An 18,727-nucleotide genomic window follows, 5' to 3' on the forward strand; every position below is an offset into this window, starting at 1 on the left:
CCTCCAGGGAGCCTCATCTCCCGCGTGGCGCAGCCCCAGCGCGCAGGGATCCGCGGTACCTCGGCGAGAAATAGAAAGACTAAAACTTGCGAAGTCTTTTAGGGGGGAGAAAGGGGGAGGGAAAGCGGAGGCGGGGAAGAAGAGGAGGAGGAGAGGGACGTATCCCCAGCTGCGCTCCCGGCCAACACAGCCTCGGCAGCACCCTGAGAGGTGAGACACAAAATGCGTTTACCTTTAAAATAATGACTCATTTTATTTTTTTCTTTTAATATGTAGTTATAAATATATTTTGTCAAAATATATGATCATTATTGTCAAAAACATTTGCACATAAAGTCATAAATAAGGTCAAGGTGAACGTTTAGTTTAGAGAAGAGTCCAGCTATAGCAAGCAGTTCGGGGGGTGGGACGGGAGGGAGAGAGAAGGGGAGGAGAGGGCGGCGGGGAGGGGGGTCAGCGGCACCCGCACCCCTCCACCACCATCTCCTGGTAGTTTTTCAGGACCACCTTGTCATACTCATCCAGGTAGAGCATGGAGATGGCGCTCAGCTCCGTGGGCACGCAGCAGGCCTTGGGGATGCTGGAGTTGACGGAGTTCACCAGCGTCTGCACGATGGCGTGGTTGGTGGAGTTGAGGTGGTCGGCCAGAGGGAAGGGGCAGTCCCCGTGGCAGTAAAACGCCTGGTACCCCGGCGGCGCCACGATCCAGTCGTTCCAGCCCACGTCGCTGAAATCCACATAGAGGGCATGGCGGCGGCAGTTTTTTTTGTTCTTGCGGGAACGCTGGTGCTTGGGGCTCCGGCGGGCTCTGCGGGTCAGCGCGTGGCCTCGCCCGTCGTGCCCAAAAGTGACCAGGAGCGGCCTGAGCTGAGCCCAGTCCCCGCGCCCTTGAGGTAAAGATCGGCTAATCCTGACGTGTTTGCCCTGATGAGTCTGTGCCTGGTGGAGGTGGGTCACCTCGATCACCAGCCCGTGGTTCGGCTGCTTGTCCTTGGTCCACCGGATCACGGCCGGGCTCACATCAAAGGTCTCCCAGCGCGTCACGTTGTGGTGCACCAGCCGCGTGTCCAACAGGCGCGTAATGGCCTGAGCGCGCTCCGACAGCGGCTTCATCACTTCGTAAATGTTTATCCGGTGGAAGCCCCTCTCCCACGCCGCGCTCGGCTCCTCCACCTGCTCCCGGTACAGCCGCAGCTCCGCCGAGGAGATCACCTCGTTTTCCGGCACGCTGCTGAGGTTGAAGACGAAGCGGATCCGGGGCGCCTCGCTGGGGCCCGGCACCGTCTCCAGGTGCTCTGGAGCGGAGCGCAGGAGCAGGGGGAGGGAAGACAAAAAAGAAAGAGCGCGTCAACCTCGGGGCGCCCAGCCGCGAGCCCCGGCGCGGCCGCGGCACGCACACCTGCCCGGCGGCCGACGGCACCGCTCCGGCGCATCCCTCCCGGCCGGACCCAGCGCGGCCCCCGCCCCGGCGCCGCTGGCCCAGCCGCCGCGTGCGGGGACCCGGACGCGGTCGCCCTGCCGGCCTCGCTTGCCGTTTCGGGCAGGCTCTTCCCCCGCCGCCTCCCCCCACCCCGGCAGCATCTCCCCGGCGAGGTGCGGCGGGTGCCAGGAGCACAGAGGTGCCTTGTTACCCGGCGCGGGGGGCAGAGGGAGAAAGAGAAGCAAATTCCAACGCAGTAATGATGCGGCCGGATTAATAATTCAGATTTACTTTGGAAAAGAAACATCCGCTAGGAAACATTTGGATCAGATTACAAGGGCCTATTGAATAAACCTTATAAACACACAGCTGTAAGTATTAAATTCGAGTGCTTTTTTTTTTTTTTTTTTTAAGAGCAAAACCAGGCAGCAATCGCTTTGATAGTTCAAAAGAAACACACCAGGGGCGAGATCCCGCCCTCAACTTTACTCCCGCATCCGATCCAGAGCCATTAAATCCACACGAGCCCAGGGAGTGACCCCGTGGCGGAGGCAGCGAAGGAAACTTGCTGGTGTCAAGAGAAGCGAAATGCACCTCAAAATATGGTCAAGCTCGGGTTAAGCACAGGATGCTGGAAAAAATCGAGAGCAGCACGCCTGTCACCCACACACAGCAGCCTTGGGGCGGGGGGGTGGTTTTCCTCCCATAAATTTAGGGCTGGGCACGTCCCGCTTCTCATGCGATCGCGAGCCTCCAAACACGCCAAAATCCCCATCGCTACCAGGGCTGGGACTCTACCTCCTCCCATCACTGACCTTCATGGTGGAAGCTCCTCACAGTGTTTGCCCGGCTGGTCGATCGCTCCGGGTATTGCAGGCTAATCTCCTGGAGGCTTTCCTCCTCTTCTCCGGACTGGAGCCGATAGAGATCCAGCATGTAACCAGGAATGACGGCTGACTTGCTGGGCTGAGGCCGCCTTCGCAGCCCGAACATCTGGAGCAGAGTTGTTTCGAAACCCCGCAAGAGTTCATGGCTTTGGGCAGAGCGGCGTCCGGATCCGGCTTGTCCCTGAAGCTCGGCGACTTTCTTCCTGCCGGTCTCGGGTATCAGGCTAGCATGGTTAGTACCTCCTAGCAGGACTTGGCATAGTAGGATGACCATCAGCATTCGGTTACCAGGAATCATGGTGTCTCTGGGGTGTAAAAAACGCAACAACAAACAAGGAAAGTCAGGATGAAAAGCAACCCCCCTCCTCCTCCTCCTCCTCCTCTCCCGAGGAAATTTAAAAATAATAGCAATCGGTGGCAAGACGGGATCAGAAGAAGCCCGCGAGCGGCGGCAGCCGCGTCCCCAGGGCAGGGAGCAGCCGCCCGCGGCCAGGCGGGTCCCCGCCGGCCCGGGGCGAAGCTGCGGCGGGGCCGCGGCGCCCGGGACGGGGACGGGGACGGGGATGGGGAAGGGGACGGGGCGCCCGGCGCGGTGGGACGTTCGCGTCCCGCCGCCGCACCCCGGCGGGGCATGAAAAAAGAATAATAAAATAATAAGAATAACAAATAAAAGAAAAGCGACGCCGAGGAAGAAGAGGGCTGTACTCACTGACAGCAAGCAAGGCATATCAGCACAGTCCATGATTCTGGAGAGCCAGCCCGCACCCAGCGCGCCGAAAGCCTCGGGGCAGCGGCTGCCGAGCGCCTCCCGCGATCGCCGCCCGGGCGCAGTGCGGCCGCCGCCGCCGCCGGCCCCGGTTTTCTCCCGGCCGCGCAGTCACGTGGAGCCGCGCACCCCGCCGGCCCCGGCCCCGGCCCCGGCCCGCCGCCCCCGGCCCGCCCCCGCCCGGCCCGGCCCGGCCCCGCGGGGGACGGCCCGGCCCGCCCCGCCGCCCGCGCCAGGCTCCGGGCCGCGGCGCCCGCCGCCCCCGGGGCGGCCCCGGCGGCTGCCGCTCAGGTGGGCTCGCTCGGGGCGCGGCGGCGGCGGGCGCTGCCCCCCCGGGTGGGGGGGTCCCCCCCGCCGCGCCCTCAGGTGCAGCCCGGGGCGCCGGTGCAGCCCGGGCCCCCGGTGCCTCCGCAGGGCCGGGGGGGGCCGCGGCGACCGCCGGTGTCACCGCGTCGCCCCGCCGAGCAGAGCCGGGCCGGGCGGCGGGCGAAGGGCGGCCTGGCCAGAGATGCCGGTGCCAGTCCGCACGGACCCTCCGCGAGGCCGGATTGGAAGGGGAAACTGGGGAAGCGCCTCTGCCTTGGCGAGAGGGGAGGGAGTGCTGGGGAATGAGAAGCAGCTGCATGGAGAAAGGGATGGAGAGGGGAACCTGGTTCCTCCCTTGCTCACGCCACCCACCCGCGGCCGGGCCCAGGGAGGCTCTGCCAGGGCTGCGCTGCCGGGGAACCCCGACACGCTGCCGCGCACCAGGAGGCCGGTGCCGGGCCTGTGGATTGTCCCCGCTCCCTGCCCTCGGTTCCCACCCACCCGCTGGATTTGCTCGCCCTTCTCATCCCTCTGCGGCAGCCAGGATAACTCTCCCCCGCTCCTTCCTCCCCGGCCGGGTTCCCAGACCCCTCCGGGAGGTGAGGCGAGCACCACCAGAGCCTCCTGGGCTGTGCAGGGCACGTCTGGGCACCCTGGGGGGTACAAGCGGGGGCTGCCTGGAGGGAGGATGCTCCCGTCAGCCCCAGCATCCCTGGAGGTTGCCCCGCTCACGCGGCAGGGCCGGCTGTGGGGCTGGGAGTGAGAGCCAGGCTTTCCAGGCCCTCCCCAAGGGGACTGCTCCGGCGCTAACACGCAGCACCAGCCGGGCACACTGGGGGTGACGGACAAACACGGCGTGGAGAAGGCAGCTCCTGGGAGACAGCCCTTCATGAATTGCTACGAGACGTCCCCGCGCTGACGAGACACAAAGTAGACTGAACAACCCCAACAAGGAGAACTCCAGCAGGGCTTCAAAACACTGTCCCTTTGCCCTGCTCGGGTATCCCTCTGTGTTGGGCAAAGTAACGCCCAAGGGGAGAAAAGTTTGTTCATTTATGAGACCAAAAGATACAATCAGAGGAGTGTATGGCATCTCCAGATCCCTTGGTCTGAAAAAGCCATCACTGAAACTGTGTTACTGTCTTCTCGTTTTCATGCACATGCCTCTTTCGCTGCAGGCAGTACGGATTTTGCTGGCTTACGCCATGAATCTATAGGTTCAGCCACCTGGAAGAACCCAGATGTGTCCCGTCTTCCTAAATAGTTATGCCAGGCTCTGCTCTTTGTTAAGATTTTGATGCGCAGGGCTCAAGTTCATAAATTAACCACAACCAAGAGCAAGCTCAGAGGTGACGACTGTAAACCAGCAGATTCCCACAAACCACCAGGCTGCTGCGCCCGAGGAGACAGCGGGCCCGAGGGAGCACGCATCAGCTTCCCTATGGACCTGAAGCGCTGCCCCAAAACTCAAAATCAGCTATGACTTCTCCTAATGTTTAAGCTTTTTTAGCTCAGACCTGACCCATGCATTAAAAAAGCCTAGGGATGTCACTGAAAGGACACATACAGATAAAAGGCAGTGCTGACGCTGTAATATCTCTGAGTTATTCCTATAGCACTCCGAGTTTAAAAGAAACATCTGTTAGCAAGGTATGTGGACTATGAATCCATCAAAATTTGTGAAATATTGCTATCGCCATTTCAAATGTATCACACTGTGTGTTATTCTTAACAAGAGAAAACAATTTTTGGAGTAGCTGCTGTGCAACTTTTTAAAGTTAAATAACATTTTCATTGAAAATATTCCAGTCTATAAACAAAGTTTATGCAAGTGCCGGTATAGCGCAGCTCTTAAAACAGACCTCAGGATTAGAAAAAGCAACTCGCGCTCTCGTTGTGGGAGAAGCAGCAAGATGTCCCTCTCTGTCTGCAGACCTCACTTGGATTTTGTTAGGCTCAGACGGTGCCCATGTTTAAAACGTTTGTCGCTGAGAAAGGCAGTCCCGCACTATCCAGTACCTTCTCCAGGAAGCCGGCCTATTAAATTCAGATCCCAAGCTACTTATGTAATGCTGGTTAACCATGCCTCTGCACAAGGAGGTGGCCAGCTGGGGACAGAAACCCAGCGGAGAACAGTGTGGTTTAGGCTCTTGTAGGAGGCAGTAGTGTATTTGAGTAGCTTATTGGTTACTAAGAAGTGTTAGTCATGGGGAAAGCTGTAGTATTTATTCCGTAAAATGTAAATACATAACCCAAACCACAAAGGAATAACTATGGATGGAAATAGTGTAGCATTTACAGAGGGAGCTGACACGCATTTCTACAGAAGCTGTATTTCCTTAGCCCCATAGAGAGTAAGTCACCTTGAACGTAGCTTCTGCTAAAGCCCATACAGTTACACATATGCTGAATTCGGTCCAGGCAGGCTAAATAACCGTGTGTGTTATATATTCCAACCAAAAGAGTGAATGCCAAAATGGAGCTAAAAATACAAGTGTGGAAGGTTTGAAAAGCAAACACTGCTTAATTCAGTGGTAGATACACCATTGCGTATTTTAAAGATCCAGCAAATCAAAAATAGGGAATATTATGTCTACGCTCTACACAAGACACACTTACCCCCGCATCATGGCTGTCATGGGTGAGAGAGGACATTGCTCAGGTTCTCTCCTGCAGATCAGTCCCAGCTGTATTTGGGGCTCTGCAGCCAGGATTTTTCTTCTTTGACCTCCTTGAAAAGCCTTCCTGGGGGCTCTGCACCAGGACAGCAAGACTGTGGGCCTCCTCTTGAAGCTAAACACCAGGTCACTGGGGACATCACCCTGCAAAGAACGGGCAGACAAAGAGATGATTCATGCACATACAGACCTTGACTGTGACAAACGCCTTGTTCTGGTGGTGTAGCAAGAAGCCTGGGAGCTGGCAGGTCTCCTGGAGTCCGTGTGCCCAACTCTGCTTGCAGAGGTTCCTGGCTGAGGGGCAATTATTTGCTCTCTTTGGTTGCACCCTTTACCCTGCTAATCGTGAATTTGCTCAGGCGTGTTTCTGATAAAATGCCAGCCACTAACATTTGTCCTGCTTCCAGGTTTTGCATGCTCGGGACCTACCAGCAACCACTGCAGGTCAATGTTCAGCACCTCTAGAAATTAGGCCAGCTCTGTTTACATGGCAAGCTTTTCCCCTAATGGCAGCATTTCAGGAGATGCCTCTGGACTCAGGCAGAGAGAGACCTTCCCAAACCAGTTCTTGCATCTTGTGTTATTTTTAGAGCAGCTGCACCTTTTGGGCTCCGAAGTTTGCAAACAACCTGCCCTGTGAAAAAAACTTGTCTTACCAGATCCATGTTTGAGCAGAAACAAGCCTAAAACCATAAATAAATAAATAAAGTCATATGTCGGAGACATTTTAATGGCATGAATTACAGGAGATGCCCATAAGTGTGCTAAGACCAATTCCCTCCTACCCTTTCCTTTCGACTGCCTAAGCTTGTCAATTAAAACAAAGGGAACTGAACAAACAACTCCAAGGGATTACATTTTCCAAAGTAGCTCTTCACTAAAGAGCCAGACTACAACTGGTGAAAACAAGTGCAGCTGCTTGAATGGCAAAAGGAACATTTTTTACAGCCACACTGAGATTTTCATTATTCCTCCAACATCTTCAGAGCTGGCCTGTTCCACCAGCATTTGCTACGTTCTCTTGAAAAAGGAAATACATATGTCCTGGGGTACCAGGACCACTTCTAGCACCACTTCTGAGTTAAGAAGAGAATCAGTCTCAAGATTGCTGTTTTATTCCAAACAGGCTTTTTACAAATAAAAATAAAAACACTGTGCAGGTATATTTTAAAAATGCAGTTATAAAAAGCCAGTCTTTGGTAATCAGATACACAATAGCTGAAACAGTGGGATTGTTTGCTTTTTTCCTTTTTCAAGTTTTTAAAGTTACGGTTATTATTGTTTTGCAAATCCGGTCAAAAGGTTGACTGTACCATGCAGGGAGAATTTCAGTTGCTTTTGCCTGACTTGCTCACTTTGTCACTTTTCAAAGATCCTACTTTGGACTGGGCATGCCTGGAAGTTTCACTCCTTGCTTTTCATACATGCATTGTCCATCTTCTCCAGGTAGAGTGTAAGGTCTCTGCTGCTAAAGATTGTCCCTTAAGAGATGCTTTTGTAGTGCATCAAAAGTAGGAGGCCTGCGACTTGGAGAAGTGCTTCAGCAATACAACTCATAAAATAAACCTAAAGCCATTTTAATGATCTGTTATTAAAATTCCCCTGAGCCGTGTTACAAACACCTCTTTAAGCCATCTGTTGTAAAATCATTTATACATCAGTTGGTTTCCTTGATCAATGTTACAAGAGGAACAGGCATTGATCTCATGCAGCCTTTTGAAAGAATGTTGCTTTTAACACACACTTGCTTCCGCACTGCATTAGTTCCCGCTCAGTCAAAGCCCCATCTCGGAGAAGCGAGAAGGACCTCCAGAAGATGGGGAACACATTCCTCATGTTCTGAAATTGTAGCTGGTACTAATAAAGATCATTATTCTTCTAACAAACGCCATAAGTCCATATGGCTATCTAAGATAAGCAGATTCATTTTGGATGTGTTGAGTCATGAATACTTTTTAAGAATACCACAAGCACTGGCAGCTCCTTTAGCACACATACCACGTCAGTGCGCCTCAAGCACAGATACGTGGCTGTGTCTGCACTCAGCTCTGACGCTGATATCTCACATGCTTTGCTCTTCCTCACTGTCTAGCAACACTGACACATTTACCGTTCCACAGAACCATCTGGCACCTCCGGGGTGCTGACGCTTGTCTTTGTCCTTTAATTGTATCTTGAGATCTGCTATCACCAGAAGCTTTAATGATTTCAGTCACTAGAACAAGGCATAAATAAGCAGAGCAGGACAACTGCTGCAAAGATAGTTAGATGAGAACATGCTTGATTTCCCTGAGCAAGGTTTTTCTGAGCATGTTCTCAGCAACTCTGTTTGATTTTCAGCAACAGCAAAGGAGTTTACTGGCCAGCATTTTCACAAATGCCGGGAAATAGGAGCACGTGAATGAATTTTGAATTCATTAATGTGAACATCCACACCTGAAAGCAGAATGGAAGAATTTGTGTTAGCGATTTGAGTGTGGTCCCAGTCAGGACGTACCATGTGGCCTCCATCTCCACTGAAAGCCAACTGGTGGGACATGTTTTCACCAGATGCTTGGTGACAAAGTGCACACTCACGACCAGTCAACAGACCAAGGACCCATCTTAGAAACTGTTCACTGAATAACCTCATACAGTGAACGTACAGGATGAACACGGGAGTTTCCCACAGATGGGGAAGAAGAAGAGATCACTTCTGAGGGAAGGGCTGTTCCTCCACACAGGCATATACAAGCTGCAGGCTGCACCGGCTCTGTAGATATTCCTCTCCAGGCCGCTGTCCTACTTCCCACTCAGTGTCATACGTACTTTTATAAACCAGTATGTGCATATAAAATCGTGTACATACAAACACACATAGACACACACGTATCCATCACACTTGGCTACAACATACACAGCACAATCTATGTTAGTACTACCCAATTCACTGCAAATATCCTATGGGATTACTCCTTGTGTACGGGGTACTGCTCTGTGCACTGGGAGGAAGGAGCTAAAAGAAGTTGCAGTCCCTCCAGACTAAGCTTACTGTAAGACCTAGTTCACCATACTGCAGCGAAGCGCTCTGTTTTATTATTGATAAAGTGAGCTAAGGAGTGAGGCGCTTGCTGGGTTTATTTTCAAGGTACAGACACTCTTGCTTACTGTTTCCTGCTCTGCTTTGGGGCGATGAAAGACTCTGGAGAGCAGAATCAAAACCCACCTCCTCCACCAAACAGCTATGACCAGAAAGCATCTGAGCAGGGGCACAGCTTGTGGCAGTAGCAGAGAAACCTGATGTCGTTTTTGGCTTTTTTCTACCTGAGCAATTATCCATTTTGCCCCTCACTGCTTCTATCATACACAGTCACTGACTCAGCAGTCTCAAGCAAGCCCTTAGCTATCTGGGGAGGCCAAAGGCAACAGGTTCAGTGCAGTGCTGCAAGGACTGGGATGCCCAGAGAAAATTGGCCTTATGAATAAGGTGTTGATTTGGACTTCAGAACGTGTAGGTTCAGCTTTGTGCTTGTGTGACACTGGCTGAACCACCAGGAACCTGCTTTATCCAAGTGGCTAAGCATATGCTTAACAGTGAAGAGGAATTAAAAACGAAAAAACACAGAATAAAACAAAACAAAGAGGAAAGGAAGCAACTAGAATTAAAGGTGTGTCAGAACCTCCACCCTGGAAGAACAAGAGCATTTTGAACAATTCTCAGAAATAAAACAAAAATAACCTTAAGTTCCCAAAAGGTCCCCAAACTCCAACTCAGCAAACAGAACGTCTTCCAACCATTTTAGCTGGGCTCATGCCCCTGGGAACAAGCCACAGGGATGCTGTACGAGCCCAACAAAAGTTGTGCTGCTGTCATGGCATACACTGCCCCAAACATCACTTCACCATCGTGGAAGGCAGACCAGGGATTCTCATCTCAGCTGTAGCAGAAGGAAGCTGACTCTCCCCGGTGTCACGCCGGCTTGAGAGGAATGAAAGACAGGAAACATTGCTGTGGGACATTCTGAAAACTCCACAAGCAAAATCTCCTCCATAGGAAAGAAGAAATAGTGAATATGCCTCGAAAAGAGGAATTTAACACATTGTAGTCAGAGGTGGGTTTCCATCATTTTCCAGAAGTGCTCATCAGGGCTTTAGATTGCTGGCTGGCAGCCACGAAGCCTGTGAACTGAGGGGAGGCCAATCTCTTGACCTGCAGGTTTCAGTGCAAAGACAGTCTGTGCTCTCTGATACCTTATCCAAATGATGTCGGCAAACCAGCACTGTACGCATGTGCCGTGCATGTCTACATCCCACAGGCAAAGTAGGCTTCCTACTAGAGGCCATTTGCAGTGCCTACTTCTTTTATTTTTTAAAAAACAGTCATGAAACAGCTTACAGTGGGTCAAAACTGTGGAACCGGCTCATAGAAAAGGGAAAGGAGACACTTGTAGAGAAGAGAGGGGAATATCTAAAAGGCAGGTTGAAGAAGAAAGAAAAGAAACTGCAAAAAGTGAGCAAGTCTGAAGACATCCTAACTGTCATTCTCTCTTACATAGGAAGCGACCTTGAAGGTCAGAGGTTGCTCACCCAAAAGGAGGTCCACCTGGGCAGACGGGCTTACAGAGTCAGACCCCAGAGGATAAGCAGGAAGACAGAACAGGAGAGAAAACTGATATGGGAAAGAAGTGAAAACCAAGAAGGCAAATTCAGTCTGGGCAGAGGGCCAAAGCAAGGCCAAGTGCAATTCTAGAAAACGGGACCAAAGCCAAAGGCACCAAAGTGTCACAACAGGCTAGCTCGGGTCTGCAAAGACAACCCAGAATGACACAACTGGCAGGTGCACAGCATCATCCAGACGTGAAGAGAAATAGGCTTAAAACTGGGGGGTTTTTTTGAACGATAGGCTCAGGATGAAGTGTCTGAGCCAGAGGTTTCTATTTGTGTAGTATTCAGGGTTAGGATAACACTGGTTTTCTTGGTACCAGCCCCCTGGGCACACTGGTGTTATGCTTTGAGTCATAGAAAGCAGAATGCCCAAGTTGCAGCAATTTCCCTGAAGACCTCTTTGTTCCCCTGGTCGCACCCTGCATTCCTGCTTGTTCCATCTCTCTCCTGCTGACTCTGCTGCCTTTTCCCACCCTCCGTACACATATCTGATAAGGCAACAAGTCTCAGAACCAAGTACTGTATGCAGATGACACCACACCCAAATTCAAAGAAATATTGCAAAGAGCAACTGTGCAATGCCATTTACGTAAGCGGCACCAGCTTACAAACATGCTGCACAAAGACTGAGCTGCCAAAAGCACAGAAACACATCCCATCCCAAGAGTCTCTCGGCAAGTCGCTTCACCTCCTGTCACTCTTCCCCCACAAAACAGTTAGCTACAAAGAGAAAGCAGAGCAGGAAATCGGTGATGTTCCTGCTGCCTGTCCATCTCCGACCAGGCTGAGCATAGGAAGGACAGAGGAGAAGCCAAGTAGAGTTGGGGCTTGAGATACTGCAAGGAGAAGGTGAGTCAGATGACAGGAGAGAGGAGGATAAAATGAGAAGGCCAAGGGGAATTAGAGACAGCAAGTATTAACTTGAGTCAGGGATAGTGGGGACAAACCTCTGATCCAAAGCAGGACAGTGCCTGTCCAAGGTGACTCTGACAGGATCACACAGATCTCACTGTGTGTCTCACAGTGTGGTGCCATGAGGACAGCTCAGATTTGCAAGCTGTTGTGTGGTTCATTTCCCTCTTGGGACCACTAGCAGCCACCACTCCTTTCTCAGAGGTTCCCCTGTTGGTGAGCCACCAAAAGCCCAAGATGACACAACCACAAAAGAGGTACAATGGAATGGGATAGCAAAACTGGACCTTCTCCATCGTGTTATCCGTCAGGCAGAGGTACTCAAAGCAGCTGCCTGAATGTATCTACAGTGTTGGCAATGGTTACGGCCTGGGAGTTTAGCAATAGTCAACAGAAAATTGGAGATCTAACTGCTCTATGTAAGCCTGCATGAGGTGCACAGCCCTGAGGGCTAAGAGGCAGATCCCAACCCACTCTCATCACTCTTCAGGATATAGAGAATTTATCTCACCTAGTGTCATCCATTTCCTGTCCACAGAGGGTCATCCTGCCCTGCTGGACAAAAACTCCTTTCACTCAAACCAGCAAATTTCGTAAGTCCAGTCTGTAGAGAAAAAACAAAAACAAAAAACAAAAACAGAAAAACAGAAAAACACAGGCAACTGGCTGAAAAATGAAGGCATTTCTAAAATAAAACATAAATAAAGGCTGGCCTCTGTCCTGTGGATGGAGGCACATAAATGCTGCTTTCATACATTTCAGACTCTTCCCATCTACAGAGCTCCCAAAGGACTCTGTCTCCACAGGGCGAGCAGCTCCATGTCTCCCATGGCAGAGGGCACACACGGTGATCTGGCTCGCATTACTGAGCAGGATCAGATGATAAGTGAAGATCCATGATGCTGAGCAGCAGGCACTGTTGGTCAGCAGCTCACAGGTCAAAGTCTTTTCCTTCTTCTATCTGAAAATTCTCCCACATTTCTTTCCCTAGGTAAGTACTGAGGTCCTTCCTTCTCCAAAAACTTTGTCACTGCCAAGCTTTATGCACTTGCACATCTCTGCATGGGCAAGATTTTAGCACAAGGGTATTTGCACAGTATGTTCCAGCTCAATTGCATTTGTAATAATCAATTGTTTTGTAAAATCACTCTTTTCACCTCTCCATGACAAATGAATAGTAAATCCAGCCAAAAACTGCCCCACAACCCTGAGTCTGAGGAACTGTGGATTTGTCACCCTTCATTCACTTTGTATGCTGTTAGATTTTCTCTGAGTAATTTTATGCTGCTGGACACCTAATAACCTAAGTGGTCCCAGGAAAGGGGAATTGGTTTCCTCTGTAAAAAGCCTGGTGTTTATTTGTAATTTAGCTTACCTGGCTTGTTTAAAGTCTTATCAGAATGCATCCACCTACTTTCTTTTATTCATTTTCACTTGATATCCAAGATTTGCTTGAACTGAGAATGTCTAAAGCCTCAGGCATGATCCTGGGTGTTCTCAAGACTTAAATGCCACTGCTTAAAGAGTTAAAGATCTAGATGGCTGCACTAAGAGGATGATAAACTAATCACTCAGTCACTGCTGGTGAGCCTGGTGTCATTTACTGAAACATGGAATGCATTTAACAATGTAAAAGAAACTCCATGCAGTGCAAAAGCCAAAGATGATTGTTAGATTGTCAAGGTTTACTTTGGAGAAAGTCCTCAACCTAATTACCTACATTTAAGCAACAGAAGTATTTTTCCACTCATTCAAGAAGTTAACATTTTCCTTTCAAGCCAATGGGAATTCTTTTAATGTGACTAAGGACTGCTTCTTTTAATGTGACTAAGGACTGCAGATTTTGTTCAGAGGACTACGAAAATTTAAGACATGGGCTGGGCAGAAAAAATAACTCTTCTAGGGGACAAGTTAGAAATGTGTCCTATCATCTTAATCATAAGAAAAATAGATTTAATAAAATAGTAACAGTTCTACTACTGCACCCTTACTTATTTATTTATATCTTCCAGTTCAAAATGATTTAAAAGAAAAGGACAGATCTCAGCACTCTACAGAAATAATTTTCTTTTTACTAAAAGGCCAGGCTCTGTTTTGGTGTTTGAAAAATGAAATGGTTCAAATAATTTTCCCTGCAATCTCTGAACCATGAAGGAAGTGAAAGACTAGGAAAGACATTTTGTTTTCACATTTTAGAATTTGTAAAATACTGCCGTATTTCTTTATCCTTAAAATGGGGTCTGAATTAAAGATCAAAGTATCAAGGTATCGAATATGAATAAAACATCAAAGGAATTTTGTTGGGCTCCCCCGATGAGTGGCCAAGCTGCAAATAATATCATTTTATTGTCTATTATTCTATTAAGCCTTAATGAGAATGGTACATTTACCGTGAGTCCAACCCACTGCAGCTGGTATAGGACCCTTTCCCAGCATATCAACCCCAGAGGCCAGTGGATACCACTGCAAGTAGCAGAAATAAATTATTATTGTCATCACCGAGTTGTTCGCTGATGGGGAAGTAAGGCCCAGAGAGGCAGACAGTATTCCTCCAGAGCAAAATGAAGGTGTGACCACAACTCATCCTTGCAGACCAGTGTCAATTTGACCTAGCAAACATAGGCAATAACAGGCAATACAGTGACATGGGTTTAGCACATACTAACAGCTTAACAATTCTTCAGAGACTCTGGATGGGTAGTCTGGTGTGGCCACAGCACATCCTTGCAGACCAGTATAAATTTGACCTAGCAAACATGGGTAATAATAGGAGATGAAGCAATATTGGTTTAGCAAGTGCTGGCTGCTTACCAATTCTCCAGAGACTCTAGATGGGCACTCTGCTGGCCAGCTTGGACAAAGTTTGTCCCATGGCTCTGGTACTGCGACACAGAAGACTTCCTCTGAGGAGGCAGAATCACATATTTTACAGTCGTACCTACCTTCATGACATGCCTGACAAGACAGCGCATGATCACCTTCCCTGCTGGGTGACAGCTGATGGCTCAGGCAGTTCTGCTGACATTGGGGGCAGTCTCTGCAGAAGTAAGGAAAGCTTCAGCCTGAACCAAGAGATCAAAATCCATCTCTACAGGTGGAAATTCAGCTGATCAAATGGAGAAATCTACAGCATTCCCTCACCCTGAAATGGACATCAAAAATAGATCAAATTGCTCCTTAAAAGTGGCTATTTCCCTCCACACCTATGAAAGGGAAACTAAATGAGTAACTCAGGTGTTGCTGTCTACACCGTAGAGATCTAAAGGCAAAAAAGATGAATGCTCTTCAAAGGAACTTGCTGTTCCTGTTGTGTAAACATTTCCCTCTACAAAGAAGCAACATTTGCCCCAGGAACTGTCTCCCTTTCACTTCATGAAAGAGAGCAAACACTTTAAGATCAGTAGGACAAAGAAATGGTTCTACCAACAAGAACTGGGGAACTTCTGAAATGCTCCATAGTCCTTAATCACTACTGCAGAGAAAACTGCTTTCTACCTCCTCTATATGTGCATGTATTTCAAGAGCTGAAAAACTGCCATGCTTATACTTCTCAGCAGCTAATAAAAATCCTTGTTAGCAACATCTGGATACAAGATAAGGGAACCTTGCAAAGAAAGATGAGGTATTCAACAAGTTTCTCCAGCAGGTTCATCATCTGTCCTCTGAGGACTTTGCTCCAAAGTCTACTGAGGTGTTGGGGTGTTTTTCCATTGACTTCATTGGGCTCTGAACCAAGCCCTAAAGCCTCCCTGCTGTGCTTGGACATTTATTTGTGTTTGATCTGTAATAAGATCTTTCATTTCTCTTATTACTGTAAAAATAAATAAAGCCACAGTACAAGAAAGCAACTAAACACATGCTTATCCCTAAACCCATTCACTTAAAGTCCTTAAATCCTATGGACTCCTGGGAGAGAAAAGCACATGCTTAAAATTAAACATGTGCTCAAGGTCTTTGCTAATTAGTGATGGCCCTATGTCTTACAGGGCCTTAAACACATCTTACAGCATCTGGGGTTTTAGGGCCCATATGGGAGAAATTACATGGAAACCATCACAGAAGTGAAACTTTTAGTATTGCATCTAATGCTGGAAGCCTATCTTTAATGAAAGGTGAAACTGCTTTAAGAGTGATTATGTTACTGTACCATTTACAACTGGTTAAGACAAGGACAGTTTCTTAGATATATGTAAAGATAAGAATCTCTAAAAACAGAACATTTTCTTGGCTATTGCTACAACATAGTCCCATCATGATGACCAAACTCACCAGAGCAAAACTGCTTTTTGGAATATACATTTTAACAGCATCTCAAGAGCAAACATATCTCATTTCAGCCAAAATATTGTCTCTGGCCTCTTTGACTTTGCTTAGAGGAAGCACTCATGCATCCTCCTAGGATCTGGCTCTTCAGAGAAAAGCAAGTATTTACCGTTGGATCAGAAAGCAAAAGGAAGAGCATTCAGAGTAATCAGCATCGAGTGAAGAGCATTTGTTTTCACCATACCTTGTTTATTTTGGACCTCTGCTAAAAAATTTTAGAAAAACTCTCAGCTATCTTGATCACAGACAGCATCTCAAATTTAACGGTATTTGACAGCTCAACTCCGTGTTGTCTCTGGTGAGAGAACATTTGGAAGTTTCTTTGCAAAACAGTCCTTCAATATATAGGCTTTTGCCTATCTGAGAACTACATGCACTTTCCAATGATTTTCTCCCATTCACACAAGTACTACAAATGCCAGCTTATATGAAACCTCTCACCTTTTCAGCATCATCTGTACAAGGACTGAGGACTCCATCCCTTTTTCTTTTAACATATCTTTGTGAACTTCCTTTTCAAGGTGTACTATTGCACACCACCTTAAGATGCTCTTGGCCCTCCAGCTATCTCTATAAAATTTCATGCTGTCCCATGTTTATAGGTTCATTGTTCTGCAGGGTGAACAACGAGGCCACGTCTCCATATCCATTAATGAGGAATCTGGATCAGATGTTAGCACACGACTGTATTTTTCTCAAGTTAGCCAAAGCACGCAGTCTGGTGCTCCTGCTGGCTTTACTATTTATACAGGCTGCGGACAGACAGGTGATATCTGAACCCAGCATAAAGCCTTCAGAAGAATTTTTTTTTAAGAAATGTGATTGTTTCAGTGCTTTACATCATGTGGCTTGCAGTGCCTTTGATCTGAAATTAGATTTACCATAGCTTCACACTTACCTTTGAGTAAAAGAGAAGTTCCAAGTCAATGCATCACTCATCTGAGCCACCAGAAATGTGGAACAGACCCAAGTTAGTGTCTGTTTCCAGGACAAATTTTTGCTCCCATCCTTGCAGGCAATGAATGCATCAAGACACATGGGAAACTGTTGCTTTTAAAATGATGTCACCAGGTTTTCTGAGCTATTTCTTTCTGGAGCACAGACAGACCTTCTGGTCTCATACAGTTAGCCAGTATCCAGGGCCTCAATGAGCCGCGTTTGTCAAAAGGGACGCTGTTCAAATGAGTTGAGTATTTGCCCTTCCAGCAGCCTTGGCATTTTCCCACTCCAGCTGAATGCTGTTTGGGCACTGGAATTGCACTGAGCTCTCCTAGGCCCCTGGCCATTTCCCCTGGCATTCTCCTGATGATGGGTATTTGAAGGTCAACCTACAAGATCAGTCTCTGCTCTGTTCGCCTGTGTTCTGGACATCAACACAAACAGGCCTTCTTCTTAGCTTCTTACTTCAATATATTAGATCACTACAGGGGATCTTAATAGAATTACAGAGTAGAGTAGAGTAGAGTAGAATAGAGTAGAGTAGAATAGAATAGAGTAGGATAACATTAAAAAAAACATTTCGCTTGGGAGAAGCAGGCCCCACTAGTAGATGTTTTGGTACTTCAGGTCTGCTCCTCGTTTTGTGCAGTGCATCCAGAGCCAAAAATGTTTTTTTATGAGCTTGTCATCTCAGGGTGACCATCTTGCTTTGAGGGAAGATGTTCTCCTCCTACTGCTCCACAACATCACACCGGAAGCAAAAGGATGTTGCAGGCTCCACTTGCCTGGAAGCATTAGCAGCATAGGCCTCCACAATCCAGGATCTAGAAAAACATCCAAAATAGCTTTACACCAGCTCATGGTGCTTTTGAGGATAAAAAGGAGTATAAGCACAGGAGATTTTCTTTTGACCCAATGTCTTCTCCAGCCCCCAAGGTTTTGTCTAAAAAGTGTTGGAAACCATGGGTCTAAAGTCTAAAAGCCAGCCCAATATCCAAAAGTCAGCCCCATAACCAAGCAATGGCCTTGCTGTGGCATATCATGCATGCGATCCACATGCAGTGGTCTCCTTGGTTTCTGATTCTTCTGTGCAAAAGATCCAGTTCATAAGTACTCTGCAGAAGAGATGAAACTTTTTCAAGAAGCATTAGATCCACCTTCTCTGAATCTCAGACTAGTAGATCCAAAGCAAAAGAGCACAGGATGTCTATCTAACAATAATCCCTCTTCAGACATTGGCTCTAAACTGTGAGGCACTCTCCTACATGAGCCATGCACAAATATACTGTCCTGATCACAGAATCACAGAATCATTGAGTTCATCAAGGACCTCTGGAGATCATCTAGCCCAACCCCACTGCTCAAAACAGGTTCAGCTAGAGCAGGCAGCTCAGGACCTTGTCCAGTCAGGTCTTGATCCAACACCTCCATGTATGCTGAATCTGGGATAGCTATGATCTCTTCCCTCAGGTTCAAGATCAGAGCAGTGGTCAGGATGGCACAGAGAGCTAGACCTTTAAGAAGACCTGGTCTAAGCCACTTGGTAATCAGTGGGATATCATGCAGAGGCTAATATTATACGCAAATGATGAAAAAAGCAGGATTAGACTTCTGGACTCTGGTGGATGGCTGAACATAGGAGCAACAAGATTCTCCATCTCTTCAGAAAAATTACCTTTACAAGGAGAAGCATGGTGACAATCCTTATGGCATTCCTTTCTAGTACATGTATTTCCCGATGGACTACAGCCTTGGCTAGTATATGTTTCTGAGGCTGAAACAGTTGTGCTGGTATTTCCAATGCCCTCTCAGCAGCTCATGTAATAAATATTCCACCCAAAACAGAAGGTAA

At 48.3% G+C, this 18,727-nt stretch overlaps 1 protein-coding gene across 3 annotated transcripts; it reads right to left on the minus strand.

The window, feature by feature from the left end:
- Window positions 1-227: 227 nt before the first annotated feature.
- On the minus strand, window positions 228-14,711 carry BMP4 (bone morphogenetic protein 4). 3 transcript variants are annotated; one of them, XM_064511846.1, is made up of 5 exons: window positions 14,556-14,711; window positions 12,125-12,217; window positions 5,999-6,201; window positions 2,236-2,612; window positions 228-1,295 (listed from the first exon to the last, which is right to left on the minus strand). In XM_064511846.1, exons 3-5 carry the CDS (start codon window positions 6,016-6,018, stop codon window positions 454-456), a joined length of 1,239 nt encoding a protein of 412 aa, XP_064367916.1. In that variant the 5' UTR covers window positions 6,019-6,201; window positions 12,125-12,217; window positions 14,556-14,711; the 3' UTR covers window positions 228-453. The 3 variants fall into 3 exon arrangements, with proteins under 3 accessions (XP_064367916.1, XP_025964907.2, XP_064367917.1); XM_026109122.2 differs by lacking the exons at window positions 12,125-12,217; window positions 14,556-14,711 and having other exon boundaries at window positions 5,999-6,218; XM_064511847.1 differs by lacking the exons at window positions 5,999-6,201; window positions 12,125-12,217; window positions 14,556-14,711 and adding an exon at window positions 3,017-3,207.
- Window positions 14,712-18,727: the final 4,016 nt, after the last annotated feature.

Source organism: Dromaius novaehollandiae, chromosome 5, assembly GCF_036370855.1.
Source record: "Dromaius novaehollandiae isolate bDroNov1 chromosome 5, bDroNov1.hap1, whole genome shotgun sequence".
Taxonomy (NCBI): domain Eukaryota; kingdom Metazoa; phylum Chordata; class Aves; order Casuariiformes; family Dromaiidae; genus Dromaius; species Dromaius novaehollandiae.